We start from the raw sequence: 23807 nt of genomic DNA on the forward strand, positions 1-23807 counted from the left end.
AGTTTTTTCAGATGATTTGTGGAACTTGATGAAAATTTTCCGACGTTTTGCCGAGCCAAAAAAACACCAAGTCTATAGACTTAGATTTTTCTCAAAATTCGGGCCGAGATTCAACATTTTTTTTTTTAGGGTTATCTACGGTATTGTTCTTTATTTTGATTCAAGGAACCCGAATCCGCAAACCAATTTCGTTCCCAAAATCGAAAAATATCAAAGGCCTTGGAAAAATTTCCGAGTGGCGCAACGATGCGACGTCTATTACATAAAGTGAAAGATAAAAGTCATAGGGGAGAGGGAAGAAATGAATCAGCTATATAATGGTATTACGTAGTATAGCCTGCTGTCCGTAGCTATATACTTATTCCGCCAAGGCAATTTTGTTAATTGTTACCTAATTACTTTTATATGGGCTTAGATGGCCGCGGAAGGAATACACAGTTCTTTGAAGAGTGTAAGAGATGAAATATAGCGAATAAAAAAGAATCGATAGAGGAGAAAATCAAAAGAAGAAAACCAGCGTAAGAAAAGTACCTAGATACAACTACGAACGATTTACTTTTTCACTTTCTATCATCTCTCCACATCACAGGTATGCAGGTGTACGTAAAAACGAAATTCGAATCGCAGACACAACAAATTAATGAAATCGGTCGATTCCATCTGCGCCAATGTTTGATCTTTCTCTGAAAATTTTCGAAAAATACTGAAACGATGAAATTCCCAAGACGATCCCCGTGTGGTTTCCGGGTGCAGAGAGTCGATGTCCTTCACAACGAAACACCGTAACTCTATGCGGGAAAAAGGCGAGGAAAAAATCAAAGAGAATAAAGATGAATAAGTAAGAGGAAGATATTGTTGAAAAGAATGTAAAAATGTGTCTCGAAAAAAAGTAGAATTACATTGGGAAGATGGTGCTGCAGATCTCACTTTCGTAGGGCGTATATATATAGGTACTAAGTGTGTGCTTGGGTTCGGAAAAAAAAATTCCCTCGATATTCCCGCGCGTCGGAAAATGTATTTCGCGTGTGCCAATTCGAACGATGTGCTTCCACTCGTGAAAGCTCGAGCTATTCAACGCGTTACGTACGTTACCATGCTTCAACGCGAAAAATCTACCGCATACCGAGACGCTTCTTCACAACTTTTTATCCTTTCCTTTCTCAGCTTTACGCGCGGTGTCAGCTTTTCTATTTTCATTCATTTAATTATAAATATATTATTATCTCTTATCTCACTCGTACACAGTGCTGAACTACACCTGACATCGTACACCTACGTAAAAATACCGTACATATGTACGTTGACATGGGTGCGTTTTCTACGTGCGAGGATTGTACAAAGATAAGGTGTATATATATATAAACGTCGATGTTTAATATTATATAAGTAGATTTTAGTGGGGGGAAGTACTTTGAAAAGTTGACCTCGCCCGTGTGACCTGCATTCCTCATGAGACGGAGAAAATGTGGACGCAAATTGGCGCGAGATGCACAGTATCTTTCTTATGGGGAATATATCTTACATCCATTCGGCCGGCATGAATTCGTAAGGAGTAGAAACTGTATAAAAGACGACGTTGCTACGTGGGGATCAGTTTGAAATTCAGTGAGTAAAATGGAAATGGAACGGTTAATATTAAATTCTATAAAAAATATATATATGGAACGGGTGCCGAGGCGAGGGTAAGAGCAAATATTTTTCAGCCTAAGGAACTCGAATTCTAAAAAGAAAGTCAGTCGACCGTGAGGGTTTCCCGCGAATTATCTTCACCGTTACTTTCGGCCCTCCGTGGATAATCTGTACGTGTGAATTTGGATGTGAAGAGAAGAAAAAAATTAATCAGCGTTCCGCGCGCGATCGAGGTGGGACGTTGAATTTTCTCGAACGAAAAAAAAGTAGTTCGAACGCGATGCGGATAACCCGAGAGTCAATTCGTGAATAATTCCATTCAAATTTCTCCATATTCGTTAAATTAACGTTCTTTTTTCGACATCTATCCACGTACAGCATTCTCCTGGATTCTCATATTGAATTCAACGATTCATTAATGCCTTTCCCTTACATTTTCCGTCTCAGAATTTCGCGAAACGTTACACATAATTCTTTTCATACGTGCTTTCATCGTACGATAAAATGAAAGCTAAAAAACGAAAAGAATAATGAAACGATGAATTATGCCGAGGTAGATTATTCGCTGCGAACACGCGCACATGTGCACAGGTTACATACTTAGGTATGCGACCTACGGGGCTGCATATTGTACGCAGGTAGGCGAACGGGACGTGTTAGTACAACCGATGGTTTCAACTTAGTTACTAACCGGCATTACCATAGGCGCCATATTTGTACTCTTGTTTCCCTCCCGGTTTAATTATTTCTAAACAAGTTACAGTTTTTAATAATCCAGCTCTCTCTAACCCAGAGCAAATCTGTACGTAGCAAATGATTGGTCGTCATGGTAACGCCCTGTCCCATATCTCTGCTCGATTTGCGCGTCTGTCGACCAGTCGAAGAGCCGATTCTACTCTCTCCGTACCACTCCACTCCACACTTCATATAGGTATATGTAATTCCACTCACATTCGGTACTTGTACGTACGTACGTATATCGCGCCGTGTATATAAGTCAAGTGATCGGGACAGTAGCCTCGCTGTCGTATCTTGTATCTATCTATCTATCTATCTATCTATGTATGTACATGTATGTACGTGTAACTCGTTATCCCATATCACTTATATAATCCTGTAGCTAGAGTCGCCATTTTCTTCGGAGCTTGCATTATGAGTACACGCATATTATGACCGTAGGAACACGTAGTCGGTAACATTGCTTTAGTCACTTTATGCTAAAATGTCGGCGTGCGTAGTTAATTGGCAAGATTTAGTTGAAAAGCTTAGCCACCATACTCGTATATGGGCATATGTACGTACGTATATATATATATATATATATACACGTATCCGTAATATCCACATATTCACACCCATGTGTAAGAGAGACGCGGTTAAGCAGCTCTAGGGTATTACCTCGCCTTCTCTGTCCTAGCTTAGCTCAGCTTTCCCCTTCTCTATGATGATTTAAACGATTATCGGAAGGGGGGGGATGCACACGGGGGCGTATACCTCATAGATCGCATACACCTCTATCGCCTATGCAAAGATCGCTGTTACGCGATACTCGAATAATTCATATTACATACCCGACGAAATCGTCGAGCTTATCCCGCATATCGTAGTAGGTAGGTAGGTTACGCCGTGTATCAATAAACCGGTCTCTATCGAGTCAAAAAAATTTTCATCTTCTTTTCCCGATGGTGAAAAAATTCGTAGCTCCTGAAATCTTTTCGTGAGTTTTTTTTTTTTTTTTTCTTCTTCATCTCGAAGTACCGAACTCCAGAACTTTTTCTTTCCAAAACCGCGCCTATGTTACTGTGACATTTTTTTTCGCATTTTACCTTGAAATCTGATGTAAAAAGCACGAAAAACCGATCGACAGTAGCCGATGCAATGAATAAACTTCGTACACGTGAGAAAAATGAAAACGAATCCCCTTCCTCGTTAAATAGCTGAGCAGGGATACGGGGAGCGTTCGCACTATAAAGTATATTCCTATACGCGCGTGTGTCTGAAGCGGTAAAGAGAGATGTACAGAATGTAGTTTCTCATTGTCAGATGTCAAGACGCCGGAGATGTTCAGATGTCAAGATGTCGAGATACCCTTCTACTTTTTTCATCCTTTTTTTGTTCACTTGATTTTACTTTTTTTTTTCTTTTTGTTTGTTTGTTTTTCTTACTCCTCTGCGGCAATGATTCCGCAAGAAAATACGTGGCATTGCTGTAATTGGCTAGAGTCAGTCAAGAATGAAAATAAACTCGCCTCTTCCGAACGGTCAGCTTGCACAGCAGGTCCCGAAGAGTTGATATCCCATTCCCGTTCCTCCCTCGCCCGCGAGAGAGCAACAAAAATGCAATGAAAATAAAAGAAAATAAAATGTATTATGCGCGCCTACGTAAAAACCGGAACAAAACGGCAGAACACCACCCAGCATTTCAATTGATTTCTCATCCTTCTTTTTCAAACTGTGCCTGTAATTGGCAGAATTTATAGCGTATAACCTATTGTATACGTTGATTTTTTTTTAATGATTTCAGGAGAACAGAAATTTTCTGCAAATAATTAACGTGCGATAATGCAGTTGAATACGGATAATTTTCTAACAAAAATTCTGTTCGTTCGTTTGTTTTAGGGGAGCTTTTTCGGTGGTCCGTCGCTGCGTACAGAAAAGCTCCGGTCTCGAGTTCGCAGCTAAAATCATCAACACCAAAAAGCTCTCGGCAAGAGGTGAGAAAATTTGTTGTCTGTGTGCGTGCGCGTGTGTGTGTACGTAATATGTAGCGAGAAATTTTATTCGACGTTTTTCGCAGCTGTTTCTATGAGAGAGTAGGTATACATAGGAGCTTTTCTACCCGGCTATTACACGTCGCACGGACGCTGGATACTCCGGAGTAGACGACGTTATAATTGATTGGCACGGGAAGATTGCCCGACCCAAGAATCCCACGATTTATCAGTTCTCCGAAAATCTACAGGTTGTCGGAGGACGTGTATATAAGCGAGATTCCTGTGGGGAAAGAGCTCGACTTCTGTTACGTACATACGCGATGTACGGACATTCGTATTACAGGTGTACGTTGTACGTTGCACAGGGTGAGTCAGTCGAAAAAGGCGGCGGCTGATACCGTATTTTTACGTTGATTCGGTGCGTTGCCAGAGGTGAGCGAAAAAAGCGGTCGTCTCCGGTGATCGGGGAAACCGACGATCATGAGCATCTGCCAAATCAGTCTCAATTTCATTCTTTCCGAGTTTCGGTTGGACGACTCACCCACCACCCCACCTTACGCGAGCGAACGTTAAAACGGTCTACGGGCGCCACACGCCGAACGAGCGTCTAAAACCAACCTAAAATATTTGTCAATCTGCCAAAATTCTATCATTTTAATACCACTTACGAAAATATCGTATTCTGTTGGACGGTGCGCAGTATACGAAAATATTACATCCGCGAGGACGAATCAATTGTGCGAGAATGGAGAAAAATGTATATTTCACGAAACTGCACACGTGCAACAAATGATTATCTGTAAGAGAAAAAAAAAAAAAAAAATTCATTCACCCCTATTTCCGATATCATTATACCGTTCATGACCTGAAGCGATGTCCCTTCGTAACTTGAATAGCCTGCACTATATCGTACGCATTATACGCGGCAGAGTCAATTTTCTAGATTATCCAAGGGAAAGAAAAAACAGTAAAAACGGAAAGAACAACTAAAGAAGAAGTCGAAATATTAACAACAAATATGATAATAACAATAGGGCTAATAATAATATCGTGTGTGTATACCAAAATGGGATGGGGGTATAATATAATTTGACTAATAGCCAGATTCTCCTTTGTACAACGCTTCGCTAGTGTTGGACTATGTGTAGATGTGACTTTGACAGCTGGGAATTAATGGGTCTTAGTCACGTGATTGTAAATATTCGCAGCATAGCTTAGGTTAGACTCGTTGTATACTTATACATGAGTATAATATAGCATCGTGACGCCGGCGTCTGTAATGAGCCAAAAAACGCCGAGCATGATAGACGAGTTTTTTATTTTTTATTTTTTTCAATGTTTTCTCATGCTTCGATTTTTATTCACCCTATCTTAATACGGTAACAAGAGACGGTAATTATTGTATGTACATTACGCGTGATTTATGGAGATCAATCATCCAATTGTGAGTGATGAAAGTTTGAACTTTTCGTTATAAAATTGGGAAATCGCCGTACCAACGATTCAGCTGCTTTTAATGATATTTTTTTGATCAATGAATGTCGTTTCTCGTTCTATAGATTATTATGGATACGTATATACGTATATGTATTTTCGTACCAACCAAAGTGATTGTAAACGAAGCCAAATGAAAGCTAATCCAATGAATAGAAATATACGGTGTGTAAACTCATCCGATAAACGATATTACGTTACAATTAATTGAGTTAAGGACGCAGCTGGTTTTGCACGATCTATATATGTATGTACGTATATCCGTACGCGTTAACATTGGTTACCTAGAAAAATTACTTTTACGCTTTTTCGTCAAATAAATCGAGGGAAAGGTGTACGCGTAACGAACGTGAAATATAGCAACTGCGGTATCAAAGTTCCGAGGGCAGAAAAAAAAAAAAAAGAAAAAAACTTTGACAGAAGATAAATAATTTCACGTATAGCATCCTTCGTACGTTTCAACATGCAGACGTACGCATGTACGCGGTTATACCGAATGGGTACGTAAAAAGTTTGATTGGCTAAAAGAGTTTTTTTTTTTTTTTTCTTTCTTTTTTTCTTTTTTTCATTTTTCCCAGAGTGGTAAAAAAACTTGCGCAAGTATATAGTCGATGCTTTCACGATATGGTTCGGATAATATTCGAGACGGGCTGGGCTCACTTTATGTTTTGTTCGGCTTATATCGTTGCGCCGTCGATATTCTACATAACTTTCCCGCAAGCTCGACGATACACTGTGTATAATCGTAATGGTTTTTCTGATAACCGTTACGTAAGGGAGAAAAAAACATTATAATAATAAATAAATAAAGAAAGAAGAAGAAGAAGAAAAAAAAAAAATTAATCCTCCGGTCCAATAAGGCGTCGAAGAAGCCTTTTCCGTATATAGTTTGTCGATATAAGCCTACTCTGGCTTGCACCTTCGGTCGAGTCCTCGAATTATTGTAATAACCGTTCAACGATAACATTTCTAAGCTTGACATTTCTCCCGCGAGACTCTTGGAAGAGAAAAAAGAATAGAGAGAATGAAAAAAAAAACGTGAAAGAATAACTCCTACCGTTAAGATAAATTAGATTTATCAATTTACGTTTCAATCTTGTATAATTTTTCAATCCCGTCGACGAACTATAAATTGATCATAATCGATAACTATGAGCGTACGCCCGCGATTACTCCACTCATTATACATATCGTACAACGTTGAATTGATCAGTAAATTGTATGCTCGTACGAAGTTAGCCGTATAACTCGATGTCATTTCAGTCGAAGGTACGGTATACGAGAATACGTGGTACGAAGAGCTCACTTTTATCTGTTTTTGCATATTTTATGCACGTATATTTTACCCAGTTCTCAGTTTTGTCTATTCGACCCACCGGGCTGTCTCTCGTTTCTGTTACACCTTATTACGCTATGGCGTGTGGGTACACACACGTGTAAATAAATTTTTATATGTTTAATGTACATATAAATACAAGTATGAAAACCAAACACACGCTTACAAAGAGACTAAAAGGCGTTTTTATAGTGCACGGTAATTTATTTTACTTATGTACACCCGGCGTATACGGGGGGTAATGTTGTAGCAGCCCCTTTTCACTCGGATCGATGGTGCCACGGTTACAGGAAGTACATCTCTACATTATTCAACAAGGGCACGGTCCCGCCGATCGGAACCTCGAAAAAATGAACGTATCATACATGTACGGAATATCACGTACAATCAATTATACAATGTAGGTACATCGTCCTTCGGATGCGATGTGAACTAATTTTTTTTTTTCTTTTTCGTTTCGTACGCCTAAGCGATTTCAACGGACACTCAATATCATAGATCGTGGAACGTCCAACGAATCGTATGAAATATATTTTTCAGGTCGTCTTTCTCCGTGACATTCATCCATCAACGTTGTGTTAGGCACACGTATTAAATTACGCGCTTCTGGCGTATATACGCCTGTTCATATTTCACGTATAAATCTTCGGGCGAACTTTACAAAGAATGAAAATATCCGTCTAGGTAAAGGAGAGTAAAGAAAAAAAAAAAAAAACGAAGTCCGCAGATATAAATTTGCCTATAGTATACCCGATGGTTTCACGTACCTGTACAAACGGTGGTTTTATCTTTTTATCTACGTCGCGCATGCCGATACTAACCTTAGCCAACTTAACTTGGCAAACGACGTATTTTCGTGGTATGTATACGTGTATATAATACATTTTCGAGGTGGACCGATAAAACAAAGTTTAAAAAATAACAGAAAAAAGATGAAAAAAGAAATATTCTGCAATGCAACACCGCGAGTCGTCGCGTCGCGTGTCTTTCGTATGTCGGAAAGTGTCCGACAAATTTAGATTCCCGGGTCACGTAAACGGCATGATACGCCAATGATAGGTATAGAGGTATACGCACGGGAAAACTTTGAGGAAATCAAATGAAAGCAAAAAAAAAAAAATCAGAGAAAACTAAAGAAAAGAATACCAGGTCCATAAAACGGACGGTGGGTATTATAACACTCGATTCCCGGAGGTCGAGGCACCGTAACTTACATGCCGAGCGATTTAACAAATACTTGTTAGATGTACGCGATTCCCGTCTGCACGAATGTATATATATATACATAGCTGTACGGTAGTAGTTGGTACCGTTTCTGCACCGCAACGTTTGCGCTTTACCGTCATGCTACGTTTTTCTGCCGTTGAAATAATTTCCGGACGAATTATTGCCGTTTTACTTTTAAACGCCGTAACACGTCTTCGCGCTTTTCTATTTTAATGGCCGCTACGCGGGCACGAAACATTTATCTTTCGCGTTCGCGTTAAGTCGAGCTAAATAATTAACGGCGATTTTCAGAACCCCGTTGAATCGATCCGAAGATTTTGGCAAGTGGGATATTTTGCCTTCGAGGGTATGAGAGAAAAAAAAAAAATGTCACGTAAAAATGTCGCATTCTTTTCCCTCCACTTTAGCACAAGTTGTGCAGTCGAGGGTCGTTACTCCTCCTACTATCGTACTCGAGGGTTGGGCAATCTGCTTCTTATTATACGTTACAGCACATCGTGCTGATGAACCGAGTCTGTGTGTTCAACAGACACCGACGATTTCAAGAGACTGTAGATTTAACCGAGGTAGGTGTACCTGGGATACCGGCTATAAAACGTGCTCTACCGTTAAAATGTGTGCCCAAAAATTTTCATACTTTTTTTGGTCCGGTGCGATTATTTTTTTCGCGATGCGTGCTGTGATATTCTACTTTGGGGCTCGTTTATACTGCGAAACGAAACTATAGGGGCGGCTGAACGGAGCGAAAAACGAACAACCGACGATTCGACTTTTAGCCCCGAGTCGGCGTCGACGTCGGCCTTGCCCCAGTGACCTCTCGACCCGACGTTCTTTTCCCCTCCACGAGTTCTCATCCCACCCTTGAACTGCGAACCGAATTATATCTGTATCCAACAACTCCACGGCACGTGCATACGTATAATGCATGAGCGAACAGTCCTGCTAAAAACCCGATTAACGATCTAATGTTTTACATTTTACAAATAATATCAACAACAAATACTATTGTCGAATCGAACTAGCTTCGGAAATTATTTGCAACTTGTTACGATTAGATTGAACATTTGATATTAGCATATATGCAAAAAAGTGGGAGAAGTAGTTGGCCAAAGGTGTCATAAAATCGAGGGGTCCGAGGTTTTTGCTCTGCAAGTTTGGCGTAGGTATACAGGGTCGTATAATTGCAGCTTTTGACCGAAGGCTGACTTGCAGTTATACATAAATTTATGCCAACACCAGGACGTTGAGCACCACTCGGGAAAGCATCCTCTTGGAAAACTACCAATTTGCGAAAGTAAAGGTCGAGCAAAAGCTGAGGCGACGAATCGCGTGAAAATTCTGCCATATATACACATTACGTATCCAATACATAATATATAGCTTTATACACATGCGCGTACCCTAGAGTACCTTGAGCACGGTGTGTAAACCAAATTTTTGAAAAGCTGAGGCGGTGTCACATACACAGATATGAGACTTCAAGAAATACGACAGGGAGCTTTTTGTAAAAGATGAAAAATTTGATTCAAATCCTAACCATCTTCTCTTCTGTGTCATACGACACGTTGAAAAACGTTTGACTCTGTACGACCATAGAGCAAACCCGTACCGGATTAAACGAATAACATAAAATAACGTGGGGAAAAAATGTAAAATCTTTCCATCAGATTTGAAATCTTGTGGAACAACGACGTAAAATATAAGTCCCTACGTTGAATCAGCCCCCGGAAATGAAGAGGTCGAATTTGGAGTTTTCATCAAAATACGACGTACTACGTTTCCCAGGTATCAACGTCGAGTGGTGAATAGAAAAAAGGTTAGAATGAATAAAAATAAAGGGCACAGCGAAGAGAAAGGCGAATGATGATAATGATAAGAATGATATGCGACGTACTCCACATCTCAACGAGTGAGGAGGATAATCTGTGGCAAGTGTGAGGTAGTCACACTCTCGCCAGTCTTATGTACCTTCTTAGACGTATATAAAATGGAATTATATATATATATATATAGGTTGAAGATTTGACGAGGGGTAAAAGCGCCGGAGATCGTCATCGGTATTATACGAGTACGCGTGTGCCTCGAATGATTCTACTCGCTGGGCACTGACCCGGCAAATAGTTTTTCCCGTAAAGCCAACGGATGGAAAAAAATACCTTGACGATTAATGTTCCGGAAAAATAGCCGGGCTACAGGATCAAATGCCTGCAGCGCGCTCCTCGCTTAGAGGAAAATCGCGCTATGCCAACTTCGCGTATGACTTCATCATCCATTTTGTCGTCGTCTCTTTCTTTTTTTTTTTTTTTACCCAATAATTAAGCGGATTCGAATCGCTATTTTTCGTTAGCTCGTCGAATACCGTTAAATATTACATGTGAAATTCATTGCAAAACATATATGGCAAATGCAAACATGATTATTGTTACATGAGTTTCTCACCCCTTTGTTCCTCTCCAACGTTCCGAAGACGCCCGGAATCTAACCTGGTTTTATAGAAATACGATACAAGATTCATAGATATTTCAAACTCACCGATGAATTGGCCCGTTGAACCTGAGGTCATGGCTGAGGATACTTCGGGGCAGGTTATGAGGAATTTTCAGGTATCGTGAGCGGGATTTCGTGTTGCCTCGTGTCCGATGGTCACCAGTTTGGTTAGTTTTCGTTGGTTATTTCGTCGGGAGTTTGGAACAATTTTAGTTATATCGCTATTTCATATCACCTGTGGTTGTTTGGATGAGGATTCAGCCAGATCTCGATACTTCGGGACTTCAGAGTGGCGAAAATTGACTAATTTATCACCGAGACGTACGGGAGTGACGCTATGCCTTGCAAAGCACGCTGCGGAATGGCGTTCCAGGCCAACGTTCGGTACCGGCCGGCGCGGCACCTAGCGTCGCTTAATCCGGCTCCCAACGTCCTCCCGATGTCTTTGAAAACAACCGATCAAAACAATGCTCACAATAGCGGCACTAACTGGCCGAACTGTTTGGAAAAAATAGGAAAATTCTGCTGAAATCGTCCCCCACTATTCACAGCTTATCTTTGACGATTGAACAGCAGAAATTCCCCGTAAATAAGCGGATGAATTTGCGCGTCGTTCGTTTGAAAATGACCGGGAAAAAATTCTCCGATAAAATTCTAATCTGTGATCGTACGGATAATTTATTTCGGTGAAATGAGTAAGACTTTTTTTACCTTCGTACCAATCGTATCGTTTGATCGACTCGAAAGTTTTCAAGAATTGCACTGGTATAATCTAGAGCGAACAATAAGCAAAGAAAATCAAACGGAAATTAAAATGAAGAATGAAGCGGAAATTAAAATGAACCTTAGCGAGCCATCTTTACAATAAGAAACTCGGAATATCTCATTATTGTCAGTTTCCTATTCATAGTCTTCGAACTAGAACGACGACGTAAGAATTTTTTTTTTGTCACATCGAACTCCATCAATTACTGCACAGAAGGTCTGATTGCTATACTTCCAATAAAGGTCTTTGGAAGTATAGCGATGAATCTCACATCGTTTCCCCTGACTAATAATTTACAAATCTCCTGTTTCAGATTTTCAAAAACTCGAACGAGAAGCCCGGATATGCAGGAAACTACAGCATCCAAATATCGGTGAGTTGAGAAATAGAGAAGGAAAACAAAAAAAAAAAAAACCTCGCCGATCAAAATTCTTGCTGGGCATAAAAAAATCGGAGCGCAGGAGCAATATAAGAATCGGTATCGAGTGTGTATAAAAGCGTTTCGTGAACGTCGCTCCTGTTGTTACATTCAAGGTGTTATTATATGCGTGGATTTTATCATGAACGGTAGCAATAGAAATGGTGCAATTATGGAAATTTATAACTTCGCCAACGTTATGCTAATAACGATCACCGATAATCCCGGTGGTTGAGCAACGACCGTAGGTAGGTTCAACAGTCGTCGTTAAGTATATAATACGAAACCAGAGGATTGACAATTCTATTGGAGAGCCAAGACACGATAAGTATTGATTGAACCTGATCGAATGCGCATTGACTATGCAATAAATCGGAATACATTAACGCCCGGCTGGTTACGTGGAGCCTACGGGGAAGAGTGCCGCCGTGTGTCGATCAACGACGATCTCGCTTCGAGATATATTATATATATATATTATCAGAATTGATCTCGATCAATAAAAATGTCGAAAGTTCTCGGTCGCCACTTTATTGTGATCTTGTCAGCGTGAAGTTTATTACTTATGGTATACTCGTCCTCCGCAAGCCCGTTGAGCATTCCGTAGCCGTTGCTTGTTAGCGTTACAAGTTTCTCATGATTGACAACCGAACGACGCCACAGAATTCGACATAGTCACGGACAACCACCACCTTCGGGGTTTTCTCACAGGAATCAATGAATCCCCGGCTCACTTTTCACAATTCTGTAATGTACGCCAATTCAGGGTCCGACCAAATGGAAAATGGGGAACGACAGCTTTCGATTCATAAATTTTATTTCGCTGGTGTTGTGTACCTGCGGATATTTTTCTTTTTCAAAAAATAGAAAAAAAATCAAAATAAAATAAAAAATAACTGCGACCAAAGGAGGCTCGGCGCTTTGGTACGTTTTTGAAATCGATCCGACGAATTATTTCCGTGCTTTTTTTAATTAGTGCGAAAAGCAAGAAGTTTAAGCATTCTCCTAAGCTTTACAAGGGAAGTACGTGCGGAAACAACAAAGTTCTTCTCCAAGTTAACACGACCCTCCGGTATACCAGCCGGAAGATCAGTCGAACGCAATATATATACGAAACTTGATATTAGTTTCGGTTGGTTAGAGCGCCAAAACTTTCGCGAATAAAGCCCTGGCTTTCAGCTTTCGATTAAGGCTTTCGCCGGAAATACTCGACTCCATCATTTCTCGTTAGAAGACGAATCGCCCGTACACAATATACTTGCGTGTGCGTGTGGTCAGCGGAACGAAAATTTTTCCTAAAAACCAAATAACTATTTCGATTCGTCGGACGAAATTCGAACGTCGAACGAGAGCTGATTTGCGAGAAAGGCGTGGAGGGAGGGTGTCGGTTGCTCTTTGAATTATAATCTTTGTCGCGACAGATAGACCGTGTGCGATAAAAAGTGTCGGGTGTTTGTATAAACGGCAAAGTGTCATAGAAATGAAGAGGATGTAAAGCGACTTCGAAGCTCGTTGGGGAAAAAAAGTAATAAAAAAAAAAAAAAAAAAAAAAACACTCGGAACAACTGCACTTTCCGCAGTCTTGCCGTATAGTTCACGTGGAGTATAACCGGCGTCCCGTTGATGGAAAAGACGACTGACAAAAAATGAAAACCAAAAAAGCTTACGAAAAAAAGAGGGGAAAAAAAAATTCGAACAAAAAACCAAATGGAAACAACAACCGGAAAACAAACAAAGCACTCGACGGCATCTGTCGCAACCGGGTGCCGCTGCTATCCGTTTACCACGCTACACAGCTCAATGCCGCGTTTAATGAAAAACTCTATTATCCACAACTTTCTCCATTTAAAGTGGCAACTATATCGCGACAAAAAATAGGAATCTCGTTGCCCGGTAGATGCACCGGGTAATTTTGTCCAACGTCTCCACCACCTATAATACAATCCGAACATCAGACGGGGGGATCGTTCACAAATTGCTGATTCCTATCGATCTTTGATTCATCGCTCGAGGGTCCCGCGAACATTTTCTTTTTTCTCGCGGCTCCGATAGCGGCAACGTTTTTTTTCCCAACGAACCACTTCTAGTTCCCCCTCCAAGCGAACGTGTGAAACCAGGAATACCTTTTTTCATAAACGAAATTTTCACTAGTCTTTGAATTGCTGAAAAAAAGAAATCGTCTCGCCACGCGATGTCTCTTCGTAGAATCTGTTGCTAAAAAATGTTGAAATTTGTAGGGCATTCCGTGGACAAGGCCTCTCGATTTTTTTTTTTTCTCTCGTCCTCGACACAGCGAGTACGGTGCGTAACCGAAAACTCGAGGGGTAGGAATTCGGACCATTAATATGAGCCGGCGTCTTAGCCCTCCCCACTTTTGTGACCCCGAAGGTGGTATAGCTGCTCGTTTTTCGGGGTAGCTTCTCGACTCCCAAGTTCCCTTAAGTGTGCGCGCGGTGCGTATGGCTGGATATTTCGGTTCGGTATGTAGCGAAGAATCCGACCACCGATGTATAAAAACGCTTCTTCGTGTCGGTGATTCGATTAAATATGTATAGCCGGGTCGCTTGAGAAACGGAGCAGATAGAGACGAGAAAAAAAAAAAAAAGTTTTCTATATACCTACCTCCACGGACTGGAATAGAATGGATCTTGCACTCGAGAGACTTTCCATTATATTTTATGTCGCCAGTTCGTACCCTTCTGTTTCAACGGCGTATACCGCGGACCGAGTGAAATATTTTTATCCAGCATCGTGGCCTCTTATTTTATCTGCACTTGATTATTATCTAATAACATCGAGGTCGGGTCAACGCTGCGCGGTACACTTTACCCCGTTTCACCGTATACGCTCCGTGGCAAGGTTCAACTCCGTTAAATCTGCATCGTCATCGATGTCCTTTTCAATCGCCACGATCGAACTCACCCATCGTTATAGGTATATTTCAGGCGTTGAGCGTAGATATTTCAACGCGAATAAAATTCGACAAACGTTCGCTGAAAATTTCACGAGGTTCGATGGATCTGACTTTATTAAGGGCACGCGTAAAGATCGGTCGTCCCTATATGTGAGAATATCCAGAGTCTGATATAGACGCATGTAGGTGTAGAGTGCGAAGGTCTGAGCGAGATGGTGTCTTGGTGTGCGGTAAACGTTCGCATCGGTGTGCGAAAATGTCGAACGGGGGGTTTTGGTGCCTTTGGAAAATTCGTAGGCGATGTAAGCTCCATCAAATCAAGGAAAGCGGTGTGGAAGAAAGAAGACGGCGGTGGATATCGGCTGGAGGGGGTGGGAGGTGGGGGTTGGGGGATGGGGGTGATGCAGAAAAGTAGAATGTTTGAGGTGGAAGGTGGAAAATTGATCCCGCGGAATTCATCCGCACCGAAAGTGAATTCTGCCGATATCCTAAAGGGGCACTATATCCCGAGGGAATTCCATTGGACTTTCGTGAAATTGGTACCACTATTCTGAAAAATTTAAAAACGGAATTGTTGGACGATCTATGAAATCGGGTATCTCTTGTCGAAAGAATCGAAAGAGTCCTAGGCTTCGTCTACCGAATTAGGGTGTCCCGAGATACCTACGTGCAACCGCGTCATTTTACACGTACCGTAGATGCATGGAGATGTTCGCGTCACCTTGACGGTACGACTACGTCTATAACGGTTGTAGCGAGACACCGCGAAGGTAAAATGCCAAGGCTATCGAAGGATGTCGACGTTGACGTCGACGCGAACGAGAACAGAAGAGAAGAGAACCTAATAAGAGAGAAGATCCGAGCTAAGAAGAGAAGTTAGGGAGGTAAGGGTGGTTCGTGACGTTGGGACGAACGAGATTATCAACCCGGTCAAAGCGTTGAGTTTAATCAATTTTAACGCTACATCTTTGTCGAAATTTGCCTCTGACGATCGATGCCTCCTTCAGAGGTATACCAGACCCGCGACCGCACTGTTGAGAATTTTTCTTTTCACAGTCGTTCGAGTGATTTTTTCTTTTTTTTTTTCCACTTCCCGTTCTCTCCGGCTTGTTTCTCTGTTCCAAAAATTCATCGATCGCGGCGGGCGCGAGCCTCGAAAAAAAAAAAAACCGCGAAAACTGAAAAGTGCACGCTGCCTGGATCATCGACAAAGTCACAGGTGAATTATTATAATCGCGATTCGCGAGACTTTATTCGTTCGCGAGCCGTCGATTCATCCGTTCCGCCATCGGCTATTATCCTTGCGTAACGTGGCAACGTTACGCAACCTAAACGCGTCATTTTCACTCCGATTCATCAAATTACGGATGTTGACCACCAACCTACGCGTAAACTTGTACACCGTAATGTAAAGTGATCGAGTAAATTGATTACGAATCCGATTCACCGTTTATTTCAACGATTGAAATCAAAGTTTTTTTTACTCTCTTCGGATACTGGACCAGCGGAGAAAAGAAAATAGCAGCAATAACCCGTATAACTATACGGACCTAATTTCAATTCTCCCAAATTTCAAGTTTATCGACCTTCGGAACGAGACGCACCGTAAGGTACTGTACACGTGTTACAGTGGCACGGGACTACTCGGAGGAATGTTAACTAGTTGGCGTATGTACACGGGGGTAACTTTACGTGCATCGATTGTCTTACGGTAACTAGACAGAATTATATATATATAGATACATACTTCATAAGCGAGTAGGTAGTACCACATTGAACGTTACGTACCTACATGGGTATGTTATAACTTTTGAGGCTGTGGTACACAACCCTAGGTAGATATACACGTATGTATACGTGTGTGTGGATTAGCGAAATGCAACTTTTCTCTGAAACTTTGATACCACACGTACAGCTTCATGCCGCTGCAGGGTGCGTGACTTTCCGAGTTCGTAATTGAAATATTCATGTCGGCCAACGTACAACGCGGGATAATCTATACCACCTATAGTTATATCGTAAGAAGCTATACATGTAACGTATATCCACCCCGGAATACGTTTAATATTAGGTAGGTATGTGCACACGTATCTATAGCGTAGACTCTGGGTACGTACGTACGTACATATAGGTATACCGTGCGAAGTGCACGAGCGGTTTTCCAACCATTGGGTTAAATGTAGGCGACGCAAACTTCGGCTATAGACAAAGTCGTTTTACACGCCTCCGCTCTAAATTACCATCTCTACCCCGACCCTACTACCCCAAATAACGAATATATCTCCTCGTTCGAGGGGTATATAGTGTGTCCACATTCCCTTCGGCTGATGTGTGGAGCTTTTCATCGCATAAAGATGACACGGAGGAAACCAGGCGACTGATCAACGTCGAATCACTCGACTTCGTTGCGTCCGATGGTTTTGAAAAAAAAAAATTCACGCGAAACTCACGACGCACCTTTAGGACGAACGAACAGAATCCAAAAATTTTCGCTCCCCGCGTCCCTACGATGTAATATATTCGAAAAAGCCCGGAGGAACGCGGTATTTCCCCCGATCGATTCCCACCTATTCAACGAAACACTTCCGGTCTTTTGATCACATGACCTTTCCACCCGGAGACGTGGTATGGTACATAAATTTTATACATAATATAAAATACATTTATGTATCGTATGTGATTTATCTCGTACAACTCCATGGCACGTGTTACCTACTACGACGGAACACCTCCCGTCCGTTCGCATACATATACACGTAACGTAAACGATGTCGGATGTGGGCGGAAACCTCGTGTCTAACGTGTACCTGAGAATGTGACGTAAAGATACCACGGTACGTCTTAAACCGAATTGACGTCCGCGCGTGATGTCAGGTGGCCAGTTCGCTGGACGTCCGTGATTTTATGTATTTAGATAAATTGGACGTTAATTAGCGGGTGATACGGTCGGAATTTCTTCAACGACTCGGCGTATTCACCGACGACATTTTACGAGAGACGTGAGTTGTTTTTTTTGTCTGTTTCCCGTGAACTCGTAGATAATTCAGTTTGTCACCGACATCGATCCGGGACGGATAAAATTTGGCTGAATTTTTGCCACTTCCACCGGCGTACAGTCGTTCATATTGAATGCGTGAGGGTGGAAACGTGATGTCAGCAGCTCTTTTGAAGCTCTCGTAGTTTCTCGTCAATTTATAATACGTGTATACGTATAACCTACCTACCCTAGATAGCGTAAGGAGGATGGTCGCGGGTCTCAGACTTACCGGTTTCGTGCGGGACGTTCGCGATCCAAAGAGCTGGGGGGGGGGGTAGGCGACGATGTGTAGAATTCAGTGACGCGGTCAGGCGAGAGCGTGACATGGATGGAAGAGAGATTACGTACCGCTGCCGCTGCCGCCGTTGGTATAACGACGAGGCCTTGGCACCCTACGGTATTATAACCAGAGAGGGAGAGAGGGAGAGAGAGAGTCTTGTTTGTAGTTAGGGTTGAATATATTACGTACATTACGTGCACCTACCTTCCAAGTACACCAACGCTGTGCACGTTATATTCTCTCTCTCTCTCTCTCTTTACCGGGATGGAAATTTTCCCGGATATTTCAGACCCGAAAGAAAATTTCCACCGTCGAAACTCGACCCCGTGAAGTTCGCTGGATAAAATTGAAATTAAAATTCAAACTCCAAATTGTATCCTTTCAAGTCTCGCCGACGGCCCTTCTACGCGTAACTACGGGGCAGAGTCACTTAAGCCCCTATAACGTGTACGTGCAATAATAATAAACACGTACAACCTCGCTAACTATAGTCAACGTGGGTAAGTCGCAATGCGGTGAAACGGAATTGTTAATTGTCCCTGATGATGAGGGATGAGTAATTAGTATCACGATCCAGGAACGAAAAGAAATTCGCAATCATAGGCCGATCCTGAGTCCCGGAAACGTATTCCGCTCTCTCGGGGAGAAAAAAAAAAAACCGAACTGCCCGAAAATAGCCCCGAATTTTTCCGGAAGCCATGTCGCGCGAGGAATCGTTGTAAAATAAATATTTCCTCGTCGATCCGAACGAATAATTGCACCAATTACTCAAGCGACTGTTTAATTAACACCTGCCGCACCGCCATAATGTTTAAACGAGACAGATATACGTGGCGTACGTAGGATGATTTTTTAATCGTGCGGAATAATTACATTAAACTAATTGATTTTTTTTTCTTTTTCATCAAATAATAATACTTGTTTTGCTTTTCTGATTGTAAATTATAGATTCTCCGAGGTCGCGCGGCGCGATTGCATGCGAACGTGAGTAAATCAAGCGGCATAAAGAGTCGGTCGATTGAACGGTGTAAAGTGCATAGGTACCACGGTGCGGATATATAATATCTTTTAACGGAGTACTTTTTTGCCAAGTGAGCAGCTCGTTGTGAGTTTTTAGATTGGTGACCGGTTGTTAGCTCGTGACGAGGAAATATACTACACGCGATACGGGGGACGGTTACCAATCAGAATCTAGTTTATCAAGACCCGAGCACGCTTAAGCTCTGCTTAGGGGCATTTCGTCTATCTTAGATTTAACGAGCGACGTGTGCCCGCATCCGGATAGTTAATCCTCTCCACAAACTATTTTACGAGTTTGTAATCTGAGTCGTTATCCGTAAGATCTGATGAAACGTAAAGCTTGATATCAAAGTCCTATTTTATTCGAGTGCTTTTTTTATTTTTTAAATCTATTTTTTTTTTTTTTTTTCTCACAATTTCGTCGATTAGAACACTGTAAAATGAAGAGCTATCCGGGGAAGAGATCGCGTTCGTTCTTTTGACGCAGGGTATCCTCGACTGTGGAAAATTTCCGCCCGACAACGGCCGGAGCGTCTCGTCAGAGGGAATAATGAATTTATTAATATGACCCGTAGAGCGGTAAAGAACGCTGTCAAACTTCGGTACACGGGAATCAAACGAGCAAAGCTCTGGTGAAATCTGTCTTCAAAGCAAAACCAGCGGAACCTGTACCACCAGCATCGCCGGAACCAGAACCAGCGAGCCAGCATCTTAAGAGCAACTCGGTAGACAAAGGTTCTGAACGCGCGGAATGCAGATCAATACTCGCCCCCTTCGCTCTCCCGCCCTTTCGTTTTCTCTCTCTCTCTCTCTCTCTCGCTCGTTGTCTGTTCTTCAATCGTTGCGGAACTCTTAGGAAAACGTTCTTCCGACGATCCCGAATTCGCCCTCGTTTTTACACCTCTCCTAGTTTTTCAACTTTCCGTCGTCCTCGTTCCGAATCGGGGACTCCGCGATTCGCTGCACGCGCCACTTTTGATCGAGCCAGCTCGTACCCCGACGGCGAAATAATTGTTTCCTTTGATCGATAATCGATCTTCATATCAATTAGGTGGCGCAATTTACTCCGTGGCTTTGACTCGTCGTTATGATTTGTTGTTCGCTGAATAAATAAGGTAACAACGTACGACGAACGAACGTCTAATTGCACCTACTTCGTTTCGCGACTCGTAATTTTCCTCGCCTCTGTTACGTCACGTACTGAATAATTTCTCATCCCTTATTTTGACGACTGGAAATACGAGAATCGATTTTCGTCGAGACACCGAAACGACAGAGACGAGGGTGTAACGGATCATGTACACTGTATTACACCTGCGGGTACGGAGGCAACGGTGAAATTTTAAAATGGATCGGTGTAAATAAAACATTAAAGCTGGACTCGAATCAAAGTCGACTCGGATTTGGACTCACCGGAATCGGCTGAACGGTAAAATTTTTCCCCGGATTTTTATGATACGGTCAAGCGTCTAGCTCAGCTTTCCGATATTGACAAGGGTCTGGATACAGAATATGTCTATAACGTCCTCCGACGGAATCTCTTTTTCTTTCTTTTTTTTTTTTTTTTGCTCAAATCACGAGCATCGCACCAGGCCTCGTTATCCTCTGCCAATTTCCCTTTTCCCGAAGGGATCAATTATCCCTTTGAGGCTCCAATAATCGATCCTTGCTAAACTCCCCTTTCCGATCCTCGTGTACAAAGAGAAAAGCGAGACAATGGAGAAAATACAGAAGAGACGAAAAGTGATCGCCGAAAAATTTGATCAATCAGTTTCCAAATAGACTCGTCGTCCACTTTGGTGATATTGAGTCGGTGAATCCGGCACCGATGTTTGATTTACTATTTCACCTGATTCCTTCTACTTCTTTGTTTTTTTTTTTTTTTTTGCTCTCTCCTTTCTCTGTTCGTTTTTTCTTCTTCGTGTCGCGAAAAAAAGAATTTTCGGATGATCGAGTGTATCTCGGGACAGTTCAAGTGTCCATTCAACTCACGATAATGCGAAAGGACAGGCCACGGGGATTGGACGAGTTATAGGAGAAATCCGTTCAACCGCTGAATTCCGGGGGAAGTGGACTTTCGGTAGGACGCAGGTGTTTCCTAAATTGGTTTCTGCGGCACCCGATAAAAACTGACCTTGGAAATGAAATACCCGAGAGATGAATACTGTCGATGATTCCGCGGGAAAACCGGATACACAGATGCATAGGTATATTCGTACTCTGCTCCGTCTAACGATAAATGGGATGAAGAGAAAAAAGAAAAAAATATATTATATATATCTCCGAATCGAGTGGGAGGAGAACTCGATGAATATTTTAGTTGGCATCGTGATCGCGCTGGGCATGAAAAGAGACGCGATAAAGTTCCCCGATTTTTATTTCCAAAAGGTTATACCTGTCGCATGACATCGCAGGATTCGTTTCTCGACTCCATACCAAGAACAGTATGTATAACCGAAAGCATCCGAACACTCTGCAGTTGATATAGAACTGCCTTCCAAATTGGGTATACGAATATAATGCTCCGCAGCACGTTTCTTATCTGTGAGCTACGATCGGCCAGCGAAGAAACCAACCGCGCGTATCCTATTTTTAAAATACGGTCATCAACGAGGGCCTTATTTTATTCCTCTCATTTGATTTCTTTTCGTTCGTCGGCCTACGTCCTTCCGCCGTACATTACGCGAGACCGAAGGCGAAGAGTCTTGATTGTCTCCGCAGGTACGGGGGGGTCGAGGGCACGTGGCACAAAATTAGATATAATAACCTCATACACAGCCTCGTCAATCAGGTGCTCGTACACGCCAACGTTAGGACATCATTTTGTTGGTTGAGTTTTTTCTTCCTCGATGGTTTTTTTTTCTTCTGTTTTTTTTTTTTTTTTTTTTCCAAGCGTTACCTCCTCCGTCCAACCGAACAGGTTTTCATTTCTCACACATACTGCATCGCGTGCGATGCATCGGAGAAAAAGAAAAGGAAGAAATCGAGAGATAAATCACAATTCACCTACCACGTATAACGTACGTTCCACCGTGTGTACCTCCACTTTTTCGCGCGAACATCGTTACAATCATTGACGAAAAGGAGCGAAATATCCATAACCGCGTGGGAGAATTTGTCAGGAAGACACGTGCGATGCTGTAACGACTCACGTACATACACTCACAATCAGTGATTCGGTCTACCGCCGAACGAATAATTCACGACTCGTTTCAGCGGTGATTTTTTTCTATACAAAGGTGCAGCCAGGTTCACGAGATTTCCACGTGTAATTCACTTAGTGACCCTTAGTGATTTTGAAAGTCGCACGATGACTCACCGTCGGAAGTTACAGGCGTGCAACCAGCTGACGCGAGACAGTGCGGAGCTAATTATTTAGCAAGGTACCTATATCATCGTGGTCGGAGATCTTCGAACAACTTCGAAATGAAAAATGAATGGTTTATCTCTCTCTCGGTTTTTATTATCTCTCGTTTTACAACGACGCCACGCACAACGTATTCGACTCTCATCTTATAGCTTCGGTTCTCTTCCTGCCTCGCGGGATGGGTATACCCTCGTAAAATATCCTGCAGCACATTCGTCCATGCCAGACATTTATGGAATATTATAGTGCGGAATAATTTCTACCTCGGGAGTCGACTCGACTCCGACTCCGACTCGAGTTTTCGCCGAACCTGTGAGCAACGTTGGCCGGGGCTGTTTATTCTCCACTTATCAACGTCCCGCTCTCTCTATTTTTGCACATCAAGAAATTGGTTGATAATATCCCGGCGAGAATAACCAGAGGGGGGCTCTTCTCGTCGAGTTCCTTTCATTTTTCAACAACTATTGTCTACCGTCGTGTTCGCATTGCGCACCACCTTTTCTGCAATTATTATATTTTTCGTTTCAGAAAATCAATACCTTCGAGTGAGATATTTTTCTCCGCTGCCGGTTTTCGTACTGAAATTTCGATACGGATTTTTCTCCAATTTGTAAACCCTGTCGAGGAATCGGGTTCCCTTCCCTTTTTCTCTCTCCTAATGAAAAAAGCGTGGGAATTTGACCCGGAGATTCGGGTAACGAATTTTTATGCAGGTAACGGTTCGGCGCCATTGATTGGTGTGGAGAGCGTCGTACTTGAATCTGAGGGATGTTGCCTTCCCAGTTTTATACGTGTATACATATGTACATCTTTATGTACGATACACAGGTACTCGTATACGGCCGTTTTGTATATAGGGTACCATTCTTGTCAATAATTAGCAGTACGAAGCCGTAGGGAGTCTCGCCCTGGCGAGGATATTGAATATCCTTTAACGCTTCTCTGGTTCGTTAGTAGCGGGATTAAAAGTAAATCCCCTTGTAAAAAAAAAGATGTATGCGTACATAAAATTAAAGGAAGAGAAAAAAAAAAAAAAAAAAAGGAAATCAACAACGATACATCGACCGAGCTGCACCACTTCGAATTTCGCGGATGTATTTCAAACTGGTTAGTCCAGCT

The 23807-nt window shown here is 42.2% G+C and overlaps 1 protein-coding gene across 29 annotated transcripts in view; it reads left to right on the plus strand.

The window, feature by feature from the left end:
- The window catches only part of LOC105690597 (calcium/calmodulin-dependent protein kinase type II alpha chain), a 90417-nt gene that overhangs the window by 27650 nt on the left and 38960 nt on the right, over positions 1–23807 (plus strand). For 17 of the 29 annotated variants that reach the window (XM_048657385.1, XM_048657392.1, XM_048657396.1 and 14 more), the window contains exons 2-4: positions 4248–4342; positions 11966–12025; positions 19250–19285. In XM_048657385.1, coding sequence (XP_048513342.1) covers positions 4248–4342; positions 11966–12025; positions 19250–19285 — 191 coding nt within the window. The remainder of the gene's footprint in view (positions 1–4247; positions 4343–11965; positions 12026–19249; positions 19286–23807) is intronic. The other 12 variants (XM_048657388.1, XM_048657397.1, XM_048657389.1 and 9 more) reach the window with 1 other exon arrangement.

This window comes from Athalia rosae, chromosome 6 (genome assembly GCF_917208135.1).
Source record: "Athalia rosae chromosome 6, iyAthRosa1.1, whole genome shotgun sequence".
Lineage (NCBI taxonomy): Eukaryota > Metazoa > Arthropoda > Insecta > Hymenoptera > Athaliidae > Athalia > Athalia rosae.